This window comes from Chiloscyllium punctatum, chromosome 38, assembly GCF_047496795.1.
Source record: "Chiloscyllium punctatum isolate Juve2018m chromosome 38, sChiPun1.3, whole genome shotgun sequence".
In the NCBI taxonomy this organism is placed as follows: domain Eukaryota; kingdom Metazoa; phylum Chordata; class Chondrichthyes; order Orectolobiformes; family Hemiscylliidae; genus Chiloscyllium; species Chiloscyllium punctatum.
In genome coordinates, this window is record NC_092776.1 from 60,850,789 (window position 1) to 60,863,831 (window position 13,043).

Sequence of the window (13,043 nt, forward strand, 5' to 3'; positions counted from 1 at the left end):
CCAAGCTACTCACCATCTTGACTTGGAAATATTTTGCTTTTCCTTCAGCAGTGTTTGATCAAAATGCTGGAATTCCCTCCCTCATGGCATTGTGACTGTAACTACAGTATATGAACTGAAGAGGTTCAAAGAAATAGCTTACCATTGCCTTCTCAACGGCAACTAGGGACAGTCAGTGAATGCTGACCAACCAATGATGTCACATCCTTTGAGTGAATTTTCAAAAAAAACTGAAGGAAGTAGAAGTAAATTGCTGTATCACTTGGAAAATATATTTTAGGCATAGTGATAAGAAGGAATGGGGTAAAGGTAAATGCTGCATCTCCGGTACACTCACTGCTGCCAAAGGAAAGGGATATGGGGGTGACTGTGAAGTGGACCAGGAAGGAACATCATTTAGGAATACTGAAAGGAAAAGATGCATTTGGTGATGACATCACATTCCGTTAAGCATTATCTGAAATAGTTGATGCTCAGGTGTTAGCTGAAGGCATCTCTGACACTTGGGCATTTGCTTCTTGGAGGGAGCAGGGATCTTTTGACCTTTCGTACATTAGCTGGGGGAGGTTGTTCAGGGGATTAGTTGGGGTTCGGGGGATATTGTTGATAATAACATGAGTTGGCAGTGGCTATTGATACTGACTGCAAAAATGAAATTGCTAAGCTTTGCACATTTGATAAGTGGACTGTGTGTTTCCTTTACCCATGGTAGGTTGCTGTTGATACAAAAGAGAAGAATTAATTTTTTTAACACTGAAAATGCACATGCAAATTCAAGTGTGCATTGTCTGAGACTTCCTGGAAAAGCTTGAAAACTGGATTTTTTTGGTTCAACGCTTCCAAAATGTGCTCCAAATGGACAAGAACCCCATCCCCTGATTAGAATTATCTCGTAGATTAAATTCACAATTAACTATTGCTGCCAATTACCTCTTCCATTTCACACTCTGCATACCCCTGGGTTGTTTCAGTGAATATATTAATACAATTCTTTGCATCTATTTTTCAGTTCAACAGTTGGCAGTCTGCAAGGCAGAGTTGACTCACTTGAGAAGGCAAACTCTAAATTAATTGAAGAGGTATTGCTTCTAAGTTTGTTTCTTTAATATCCTCTAATGTTTAAGTGCTTTCAGTCACTTTCAGACTTATTTTACATTTTAAGCAGTGAATATTTTGAACTGATTATTATTATCCTTTTGAAGTGCTGATATTTATAAAGCATTGAGAAGAGTTCCGTTCTCATCATTAAGCCCCATCATTTTGTGACTGTAGACATTTGCTGGGCACAATGACACCCTAATGCACTCTGTTCCATTTTGTGATTACTTATACACCAGGATTATTTCATGTGGTGGAGACCAACTCTACTTGAGGATTACTCCAGAAGTCACGCTGGTGCTGTGTTGGCTTTATTCCGTTAGAGTCCAGGTGTAATGCTGTTTATATTGCACACCTCTACACAAAGCTCACAGGTTCAAATAGAAGTGAAGATCTCACAGATATAATGTGCTGGAATTGGCCAAATGTCAGGTCTACTTGTACACACAGCGTTTTGAAGAGCTGTTGACACTGTTAGGAAAATGAGTGTGATGGTCTCTGGCTACAGTCTGATGTTGATCAGCTGGCAAGTTGAGCAGAACAGTGGCAGATAGAATTTCATCCCAATAAGTACAGTTTGGGAGGTCTAATAAGAGAAGGATGTATACAATGAATGCTCCCTAAGGGAGTATGGAGGATCAAAGGAATCTCTGTGTATAAGTTCATAGATCTCTGAAGGTGACAGCACAGGTTAAGACAGGGTGATGATAAAGACATATGGGATGCTTGGCTTCATTAAACAAGAGTGTTCAATATCAGAGCACGGAAGCCATGTTACAACTTTATAAGGCGTTGGTTAGGCCACACTTGGAATACTGTGTGCACTTCTGGTCACTACACGATTAGAAGGATATGATCATACTGGAGAGTATAAAAGGAGATTCACCAGGATGTGGCCTGGGATGAAAAGTCTGTTATGAGGAGACACTGGATAATCTGGGTTTGTATTCCTTGTCATAGAGGAGGCTGAGGCATACAATATAATTGAGGCTTACAAAATTGGGAGGCAAGGGCTAGATCAGGAAATTCTTTTCCTCATGGCAGATGTATCTAAGATCAGAGGATGTGAGTTTAAGATCAGGAAGCAGCTTAGAGGAGCATGAGAAGTATGGAACGTGGTGGAGGCAGATGCTCTCTCAGCATTTGAAATGCCAGGGCATATTCGGCAATGGACCATGTGCAGGTAAATGGGATCAGTATAGTTTGGAGTTTCTTGGTTGGTGCAAATATGCTGGGCTAAGAGGCCTGTTCCTATGCTGTACGACTGAATAGGAATGCAAGGTGATGCTATGTACTTTCAATACACGAATATAAATAGCAAGTTGTGCTGAATTCTGACTCTCTGTTGCTCTTTTCCTCCTAGTTGGCAATCGCTAAAAACAGCATAATTCGATTGCAAGAAGAAAACGTTCAGTTTCGCAATGAAAATATCCAAATGTTAATGAAGACCCAGCAACATCTGGAGGTGTGTGTGTGTGTGTGTGTTGGGGGGGGGGGGGGCTCCAGACTGTCCAAGTGTTGCTTCAAAGATTCTCAAAAACATCTAAAATTAAAATGCAAAACCTGTCCCAGCTTCGCCTCCCTCTCTTCAACCATACCATTAAAACCTTCCTCCCTTTCCTCTTTGAATCATATTTCCCCATATCCTCTCTCCCACATCTGCCAAAGCTTGACTCGTACTATACCCTCTTACTCATTAAATCCAGGCCCCTCTCCTGTGTGAATTCTGTCAATTATTTCTTCTTTGGCCCTTCTACAGCAACCCCGTCCACTCTATAACTGAGTCCTCTTTCTCTAAACCCCTTAGTCAATCCTCTTTTCTTTTTACCCCCCCCCCCCCCCCAATCCTTTACAGGTGAAGTATGCTTGAGTAGGGAAAGAAACAGATAATATGTATGTATGAATGAAAGTGAGTGTAGGAGTTAGGCTTGTGAAGCATGGTGAGAGAATGTATGTTTGATCATGACATTGCTTGCATGACCTGTTAACACTGGCTGATGTGAATAGTGACTATCAAGCGAAATATCAGTTTGTTTGCTACCTCTGCCCTGCATTACAATGAAAATTGCCACTGCACTACCACTGATCTGAGGAGGAATAAATTTAGTTTGTGTGCAGCTGCGGCAAGGGAGGGACTGGGCAGAAGTCTATCCTTTTCCATCTGTATTCTTGCATGCACCTGTTGTTACTGCATTTATGTCTCACAAAAGGTGTTATCTATTTAGCTGGTGAAACTGGATGTGTCTGCAGAGCTGGAGACCTACAAGGGCACTCGACAGGGACTAGATGACATGTTCACTGAGGCGCGGAGACAGCTGAGAGAAGAGTCACGTATGCGCCAGGTGTGTGACCTTTAGCTGATTGCCTTTCATGTAGTAGTTTCCTCTAGACGGTGATTGTGTTGAATTCCCACAGTAATGACAGGTCACTGTGACAATGTTTTGGTTAAGGTTATTTAGTCCTGGGTTTTTTTTTGAAAGAGAGGTTGTAAAGGCAGGAGTGCTGAAGTAGTTACAGAGACTGTCTATGTCAGCAGGTTAACAGGCTTTTTTTTTAAAGCAGTTATAACAATGGAAGGGGAGTGGCCAGTTCTCCCAGATCAGGCTTTCTAATGTTTTAGCAGTAGAAGCTGCTTGGCTCCCAGGAGGATTGCAAGCTTCAATAAACGATTCCTAACTGTGATTTTCTCTGAAATCTCCCTTGATGTTTTTTCCTCCTGGATTGGGAAACTGCCCGCAAGACTCTGTGTCTGAATTTACATTTTTGCCAAGGGATGTGTTGATGGAACAGTTAATTAGTACTAGGTACTGTATCTATTACTCAGTTAAGTTTTGTAAGTCTTACAAAATCATATTAATGTGGGAAGGAATGTTCTAATCTAGGTGGGATTGGGAAAAGGTTAGGGTGGCTATGACTAATGGTGAAAAGGACAGAGGAGGAAATGTACTTGGGCCAGAGATATGAGTGGAGTATAGAACCAAGAATTCTCTCATTTTAGGATAGAGAGCTTGAGGATTTCATTGACCTTTTGACGTGAAGGCTTTGTTTGCTGTCACTGCCACTGTAACTGCAGGGCACCCATTCACTACACATGCAAGTCCTGCCATTAGAAGTTGTACTTTTGAATTGAAAAATATGCTTTATGACACATTTCTTTGAGGAAAGAAGCAAATGTACCTTAGTCAGATTTGCAGAATTCACTAAAATATTTTGAAAGGCAGGTTTCAAGAGGGATGTAAGTAGTTTACAGGGAAACGTTGATAGGTTAAGTGAATGGTCAAAAAGTTAGCAAATGGAAAATGTTGGAAAATGTGAAATTGTTTATTTTGGAAGAAAGTACAAAAGAACAGCATTTAAATGGAGAAAACTGCAGAGAGCTACAAAACAAATGAACTTGGGGATACTTGTGCATGAAGCATGAGCACAGATGCAGCAGGTAATCAGAAAGGCCCTCATTTCAAATGGGTTGGTGTATAAAAGGGAAGTCTTACTGCAGGTGTACAAGGTATGTCAGCAGTACTGTGAGCAGTATTAGTCCCTTCAGTTTAAAGAAAGATATTGTTTCATTGAAAGCCATTCAGAGACATTCACTCGGATGATCTCTGGTATGGAGTGATTGTCTAGCACCAAAGGGTGTTGTCTCAGAATAAAAAGGTGCCAATTTAAGGCTGAGATGAAGATGAATTTCTTCTAAGTGTTGGGAGTCTTTGGAACTGCTTGCTAGAGAGAGCTGTGGGTGCAGAGAACTTTGTGCTGAGAGGAATTTTGATCAGTAGGGGAATCAAGGGTCATGGGGAAAGGTCAGGGAAGAGGATTGAGGAATGCCAGTTCAGCCATGATCCAATTGAATTGCAGAGCAGGCTCGGACTGGATTTGCCTACTTCTGTTTCAATTTCTTACGTGATTTGAATTGGATCCATCAGAATTAGATATAAAATTATTAAATCACTGATTCAGCAACTAAAGGGAGGAGTTATGTGGTGATAATGTTACTCTACCTAGTAATCCAGAAACCCAGGCTACGATTCTTGGGGCTTTTGTTTGAATGCCACTGTAAAATGGAAATTCAATAAAATATCGAATTAAAAGCTAACCTAATGGCAAGGTGTTAATTAATGTCAATCCTCATAAAGAGAAAAACTATCTGATATACCAGTGCTCTTTAAGAAAGGAAATCTGCCATCCTTAGCCAATCTGGCCTACGTGTGACTCCAGTCCCACAGCAGTGCAGTTGACTATTAAATGCCGTCTGGCCAGATAGAGATGCCCACTTCCCATTAACACATTTAAAAAGAAAATGCACAAGCTGCCCACCATAAGGCTAGTGGAATAGCAATGGAAGTGGGAAACAGAGGGTGAGAAAGAGGCAGCAATAATGGGTATGTCACTTCCTCTGGGTTCCAGGCGCACAGTGATGATACCTATCACAGTAGCTTTCTGTTGGAATGTGCTGTTTGGAGGAAAAGTAGCTGTTTCCTGATATCATTCACGAATAGATCACTTTCAATTTAAAGATTAAACCCATGATTCTGAATTTCCCATGCTGGAAGGTGTTTCTTACCAGTTACCCCCTCAGATCATTCTGACATTCTAAATACATTGACCAGACTAATCTTCAGTTTTCTAAATCAGTAAGAGACAATTTTGGACAACTTTCTAACCCCTTTAGTATTGGTTTAAAAGAAGAATTCTGGTGAATCTGTGCTTTACCCCAGCCAAAAAGACCAAAAAAAATTCTTCCTGAAATGCAGTGTCCATAACTGAATGAGAATTCGTGATTTGTGTCTGGAACCTACAGGGACCAACATTTTTTTGAATCTGGTAATGTGTAATGAGATAGGATTAAATAATATTAACAATAAAAGATTATCTAGATACCAGTAATATGATTTTTGATTTTAATTTGAGATTGAGAAGTTCAGGCATGAGCTAGTGTCTTGCCCTTTAAATGGCCTTTATTTGAGTTTATTGTTATGGACCTGATCAAACCCCCTTCAAATATTTCCAGGAGATAGCTTAAACTTTTTTGTTTAAAGGCAAGTGTAAGATGCCGTGTTCGAGATGTAATTTGATTGGTTACACTACTTGGCCCTCAGCAAAACACACTTTATTCTTACCTACAGTTAACATGCAAGCAAAAGGAGGAAGAATTGGTAACTTTAACTCTATCGGAAAATCTCCAGATGGTCTGGTTTCCTCCTACAGTCCAAAGATGTGCAGGTTAGATGAATTGGCAATGCTAAATTGCCCATAGTGTTCAGAAATGTGTAGGTTAGGGGCATTTAGTCAAGGGAAATGTAGAGTAATAGAGATTTGGGGGGGGGGGGGGGGGGGGACACTCTTCAGAAGGTCGGTGTGGGCATTTAGGGCCAAGTGGCCTGTTCCCACACTGTGGGGATTCAATGAAATTCTATGAAAAGAATAATGGAACAGTTGCTGTTTAGTTGTTAAATGATCTGAGATAGTAATATATTGAGGCTCAGTTGTTAGCACTGTTGCCTCAGTGTCAGGGACCTGGGTTCAGTTCCAGCCTCAGGCGACTGTGTGGAATTTGAGCATTCTCCCCATGTCAGTGTGGGTTTCCTCCCACAACCCAAAGATTTGCAAGTTAGGTGAATTGGCCACGCTAAATTGCCGTAGTGTTAGGTGAAGGGGTAAATGTAGGGGTATGGGTCTGGGTGGGTTGCTCTTCAGAGATTCGTTGTGGACACGTTGGACCGAATGGCCAGTTTCCACAATAGGGGTTCTATGGACTCCTTGACAAAGGCAAGGAAGATAGATTGTCTCATGTGCAGCTTTTATCCAGTTCAGGAGAAAAGGGCACCGAGAGAGAGAACCTCTGTTTTTTTTGCTCTGGTTGAGAGATGTAACAGCTTCCATGGCCAACTTCAAAATCCCTTAACTACAGAAAGCTAAACTAAACTCCTGATTCTCTGGGAGCCTGTCTCCATACGTGCTGCTTCTACTGTTCTGATTTTTAAATAAATACCCACAGCCTCTCAAGTTGTTTACTTAATTGGCTTGGACAAGGCAGCTTATCACCTGTGGCTCAAAACCTCTCCAAGCAAAATGTACCCTTAAAACCATAGTATCACATTATGAAAACAGAACTGGTAAAAAGTGCCATGGGGAAAATGATTTAAACAATCATAGTGCATTCAAGCAGAGTCGTCATGGTTTTGTGAATGGGATATTGTTTTAAAAATGTAATTGTTCTTTAGGAGTGTACAAAGTTGGTTGATCTTCTTCCATCTCCCTGCCCCATGCAGTTATCCCCATTATTCCGTGGCTCCTCCCTCCCTCTCTTTTCTGGCATCCCACCACCACCACAATCTCCCTTTTATGTTCTTTCCTCGCTTAACATCACCTCTCCTTCCTTGACTTTTCTTCGCTGTCCCCTTTGCTTCCTCCCCTGTTCCTTGTGGGTGAATGGTGACATAGCTGAGGCTTTTTTTATTGCTTGGCAGGATGTAGAGAGTGACCTTTTGGTACAGATTAACATGAAGCAGGAGATGGAGCTGGCCATGAAACTGCTGGAGAAGGATATTCATGAGAAGCAGGATGCACTGATAAGCCTTCGGCACCAGCTTGAGGAGGTGAAAGCTATTAACGTGGAGATGTTTCAGAAGCTCAAAGTAAGTAGCTTTGTGCCATGTGTTGATTTCCAACGTGCGAAATTAAAAACACTTTGAAAACAAATACTGAGATGACCAATTGCTGTTGAAGTAAAGCGCTCTCGCATGCAATCTAGTCTTGAGGTTAAGTAGGTACTTCGACCTCATTCTCTTGAATGTAGAAAGTAGAAATTACTCAGAGGGTCCAGCTATCATTCTAGTAAATCTGTTTCTTCTTTCAAGGTCAATATATTCACCCCAGGGTAGTTCCCTGAACTGCTTGCAGTACTCCAGATCTGTAGATGCAATCTTAACATGGTTTTATATAGCTGCAGCATAAATTCTATGGAAATGTGTTCCATTTCTTCCGATAGGCCTGAATTATTTTCTGCACCTGTTCATGGAGTTTTAATGATCTTGTACTTTTTCATGATTTAGAAAGTACTCTATCTGTCCTACTTAAGTCCAAAGTGTTTACCCATATTGAAATCCATTCATCACATGTTCATTTATTTACTATATCAGTGTGTCCAACAAGTTTTATGTTTCTACCCATATTCCTATTTTTATTATTCATTCACGGGATGAGGACATTGCCGGTGGTTTCCCTAAGGTAGTGGTGAACTGCTACAGTCCATTTGCTGTAAGTGGACCTATCATACCGTTACAGAACATATTTCAGGATTTTGATTTCCATGAAACTGAAAGGATGTCGCAATGTTTCGAAGTTGGGGCAGTAAGTGGCTTGGTGGGGATCTTGTAGGTGGTGGTGTTTCCGTATGTCACCTTGTCCTTCTAGATGATATTCGTTGTGTATTTTGAAGGTGTTGTCTAAGGAACCTTGGTGAAATTCTGCATTGCTTCCTGTAGATGAGTGTTGATGGTGGAGGGAATGCAGGTTTGTGGATGTGATTCCAGTCAAGTGGTTGCTTTGTCCTGGGTGGTTTGAAGCTGCTTGAGTGGTGTAGAATCTACACTTACCCAGGCAAGTGGGGTGTATTCCATCTCACTCCAGACTTGCTTCTTGTAGAGAGCAACATTCCCTCCAAGCTGCAAGTGTGTGCAGCTGCTCCATTGTTCCATGCACGGTGATTGGCATCAGTATACTTCTCATTCTGGAATTTGCTGCTGTGCACAAGTCTCAGGCCCTGGTAAGAAACTTAGTGGGAATGCTGGTGGATAAGCTTTGAGTCAGGAGGTCACTTACTCTGCAGGATTCCTAGCTTCTGACTTGCTGTGGGGGCCACAGTATATCGCAAGCCCAGTTCAGTTTCTGGTCAGTGATAACTCCAGTGTTAGGTTCTTTTTCTTGAAGTTCTTACACACTTGACGCAATTGCAATACACCAACTTCAGTGGGCAGCGAAAATTTATTAAGCAAGTACAAGCTTTTGGAGGAATCCTTGACGCACTTCGTGGGGCTTGTGGAGCCATGTCAAGAGATCCCTCTCTGAATGAGGGAACAGTCCTCCTTTATACAGGATTTTACAGCACAGTCACATGCCACCAATGACGCAATGTAGTGATTTGATTATTTCCAGAAACATGTGATTAGGTCATTCCTTAACTGCAGGAACTGATTTAAATTGTTTCTAAACTGATTAGGTTCTTAACTGCAGTGTTCTTATTCTTTCTTAACTGCAGGAGATGGCTGTGTGAGTTGATTCTGAATTGCAGGAGCTGACTATGTAAATGTTTACATTCTGCCCAGAACATCCAATTTCTTACAGGTCAGCAGAACAAATTAACTCTAACACCTCTCCAGGACATTAACAGTGGAATTCAGTAATGGTAATGCTGTTGAATGTCTTTGGGCAAAGATTAGGTTCTCTGTTGCTGGAGATGGTCATGGTCTACCACTTGTCAACTGAAATCTAGATATGGTCTGTGTCTTTCTGCATGTGGACGTGGACTCCTCCCGTATCTGAGGAGTCACAAATGATGCTGAACATTGTATAATCATTTGTAAACATTCCCACTTCTAATCTTGCAATGGAAGGAGCATCATTGACTCCACCAATCAGCGAGTTTTCAGTCTGATTTTCAAAACAATATCTAGTATCTGAAGTTCTGAAGAAGGATCTGTGGACTTAAAGCGTTAACTTTTCTTTCTTTCCACAGGTGCCATACCTGCTGAGTTTCTGTTTTCTGCAGTTTGTTTTTGTTTCAGATTTCCAGTATCCACAGTTCTTAGTTTTATGACGGTATCCAGTATCATTCTGTCATTGGCTAATTTAGCTATGTATCTTTCTCTCCCATTATTTAAGTTGTTGATGATAGCAGTCAATATCTGAGGACACAAAGATACTCTTTTGAGGAGCATCACTAGTCATGACCTGTTAATTACAATCCCTACCACTGTCCCAACAAGTTGTCTCTGGACAATTGATCAATAATCTAGAACAATAACTGGCAGTCAGTTCCATGAGCTTCAACTGTAAGTACCTCGTAAGAGACTGTTACCGAATTAAAATCACATTTCCCTATTTGCTACTACAATCATCTCTTCAAAATACAGGAGGTCCCTAATTTATGATTATCTGACTTACAAATGTTCATACTTATTACATCCCTGTATAAGATTGCATTTTAAATAAAGCTGCCTCACAGCACCATGGACCCAAGTTCAATTCCAGCCTCAGGCGACTGTCATCTGTGGAGTTTTCGCATTCTCCCCATGTCTGCATGCAGTTCCTCCAAATGCTCCAGTTTCGTCCCACAGATCGATTGGCCATGCTAAATTGCCCATAGTGTACAGGGATTTCAGACTGGTGAATTAGCCATGAGAAATGCGGGATTATTGGGATAGGATAGGGGATTGGATGCTCTTTGGAGGGTCACTGGACGCGATGGGGCCCAAATGGCCTGCTTCCAGACTGTGCAGGCTGTCTATGTTCTATTCGTATCCCTGACTTGTGTTCACCAATCCCTACTCTGTAGCTCTCCTCGCACCACCCCCACCCCTGAAGAAGGGTTACACCAGAAGCGCTGACTTCTCCACCTCCTGATGCTGCCTGGCTTGCTGTGTTCTTCTAACCTCCTGCTTGTCTATGTTTCATCTGACATACAAACATTTCCTGTACTTTGGAATAGATGCTTTATATTGTCCCTGCATTGTGTTTTGATTTGTGTAGAAATTGACTTGTGAATGCAGTCAAACAGAAACCATTTGCAATCCAGAGATTGTCTGTATTCAGTCAGATTAGTCATGTTTAATTTACTTGCTATTATTATGAAGATGTGGGTGTACTGTACCTTTTAAGAAAGTGAAAAGCGAACAGAACTACCTGAGAGCACCAAATGTTCTGAACAAGATATAATGTAACCTTTTTGGTCCAGCAGCTGATTGGCCTAATTTGAATTTCTTTTTGTCTCCAGGCAATCAGTTTAAATTATACCCTGAAAAATACCAAACTCCAATCAAGTTGAATTGAGTATATTGACAAGATTAAAAGCCAATGATACAATCCGATGCTTTGGGGGTATAAGATTGGGAAAAATAGAACAGTTGAGGAGAACTGTCGTTAAACCAACAGATGTAGGCTGCTAGTCAGAACTGTGAGGGATACCTGTCTACAGAAGGAGTTTGCACAGACAAAAACATCGACACTGACTTGGCGAGCAAATCTACAGTGGAAGATATAAAGAGAAAGTTTGACAGCTGGCTGGTTTTGAAATTTGAATTTTTCAGTAAATCTTGATCGGGGGTTTTATCGGACTCCTTTTATAGAAGGGAAAGTAAAAGATTGGTTAGAGAGAAGAGTTGTAAATAGTTAATTATTCTCTGTTATACTTTAAGAAATCAAGTTGTTAATTTTTACTTTAAATAGTTCTTGGCCCTTCAAATTTTCACCGATTACTGTATGGGATAAATCGTTTGTGTTGCTGGTTTAAATTAAGCAGGAGGGTTTGCCCCATGATGTAACACTACAAATTGACACTCAACCTCTGATCACCTGAAAATTTTCAAAAAGTTCAGTCAGGATTTGTTAATTACAGGCTCCTACAGTTTCCCAATGAGGTTTAGGCTGTCACTTTTCTAAATAAACTAAAGGACCAAAGCTCAAATCAAAAACTTTGAATGGTTACAGGTCAGGGAATCAGTGACGTTTTCATCCACCTCCTTTAAAATTCTGGGATGGAAACCGTCTGGACTTGAGTTTTACTTTAATATGGGCCATGAATTTTTCCACTGCTAACTTGCATTAATCTTGGAAGCAAAGTCTTTATTCAGTATATTCACCATTTCCTCCTTTATCAACACCATCTATTGAAGGCAGCCTTGCCCTGAATCTTGAACCTTTGTAGTTATTTCATATTTCTTGCTTTCAAACAGTACATTGCACTTGATCATAACTTCAATCATCATTAGGCTTTGACTAAATCTGGCTCCTTACCCATTACTAAATCAAATGCATTTGTCCTTTTGTTGGTTCCAGGACATGCTGTTGCTGAAATCTGAATGGCACACAAATTCATTCCTTTTCTCACCTGGCTAGTCTGTCTCTTGATTGGTTCGAAAGTAAAAATCTGCCATTAAAATTGCATACAAAACTAATCAATGCATTTATGTAATCTAACACCTCACTGTTACTACCAGTGCATCTAAGTACAGCTCTCATGAGAGTCTGAAACCCTTTTCTATGCAGAAAGTCTGCATGCTTGCATCTTGTTGCATCCTCTCATCGTTGAAATTATTTTATTCTTCATATTAAGGCTACTCTTTCCTACTAGCATTTTTCAGTTTTGTCTGTAGACTTAGAAACTGATATATTCAGTTATCTGACAGCCATTCCTCTAATAGTTTAATCATTTAATATCCACTAAGTTGTTTGTATTGATTCAGTTTGGTCCTCATAGCACTCATCCATGTTCAGTTCTGGATAGTTGAGGAACTCCATTTCTAAGGTATTGCTTTGTGTTTCTTTGGAATCTAGGGTTCTGAAGACGGTTTGAAGCAGAAACGTGAGATGATGACTCGGCTGGAGGAGAAGACCAACCAAGTGACAGCTGCAATGAAACGGATGGAGCAAAGGTACAACATCCCAGTCAATTCCTGACCCTTCTCCCCAGCTCTTGGAACGAAACAGTTGCATAGGTGCTGGCTCCTATTCTTTACCCTTTTGCTTATTCTTCATATAGCACCTGAGTCAAGTAATGGAGCCTGCTATCACGTCTTCCCAAACCCAGCCAGCTAAATTTCTTCCAGTGGACAAATAGTTTTTGACTTTCCTGAAACTTATCAGGAGTACATTCCTTGCCTATTTTAGTTTTCTAGGAGAAAGTGAGGACTGCACATGCTGGAGATCAGAGTCAAAATGTGTAGCAGTGG

At 40.8% G+C, this 13,043-nt stretch overlaps 1 protein-coding gene across 5 annotated transcripts in view; it reads left to right on the plus strand.

The window, feature by feature from the left end:
- Positions 1 to 13,043, plus strand: part of rufy2 (RUN and FYVE domain containing 2) — a 70,342-nt gene that overhangs the window by 33,259 nt on the left and 24,040 nt on the right. For all 5 annotated transcript variants that reach the window (XR_011954712.1, XM_072557992.1, XM_072557988.1 and 2 more), the window contains exons 8-12: positions 1,010 to 1,079; positions 2,462 to 2,563; positions 3,324 to 3,440; positions 7,566 to 7,733; positions 12,649 to 12,746. Coding sequence is in view for 4 of the 5 variants with exons in the window: in XM_072557992.1 (XP_072414093.1) it covers positions 1,010 to 1,079; positions 2,462 to 2,563; positions 3,324 to 3,440; positions 7,566 to 7,733; positions 12,649 to 12,746 (555 nt within the window). In the remaining variant the exon portion in view is untranslated. The remainder of the gene's footprint in view (positions 1 to 1,009; positions 1,080 to 2,461; positions 2,564 to 3,323; positions 3,441 to 7,565; positions 7,734 to 12,648; positions 12,747 to 13,043) is intronic.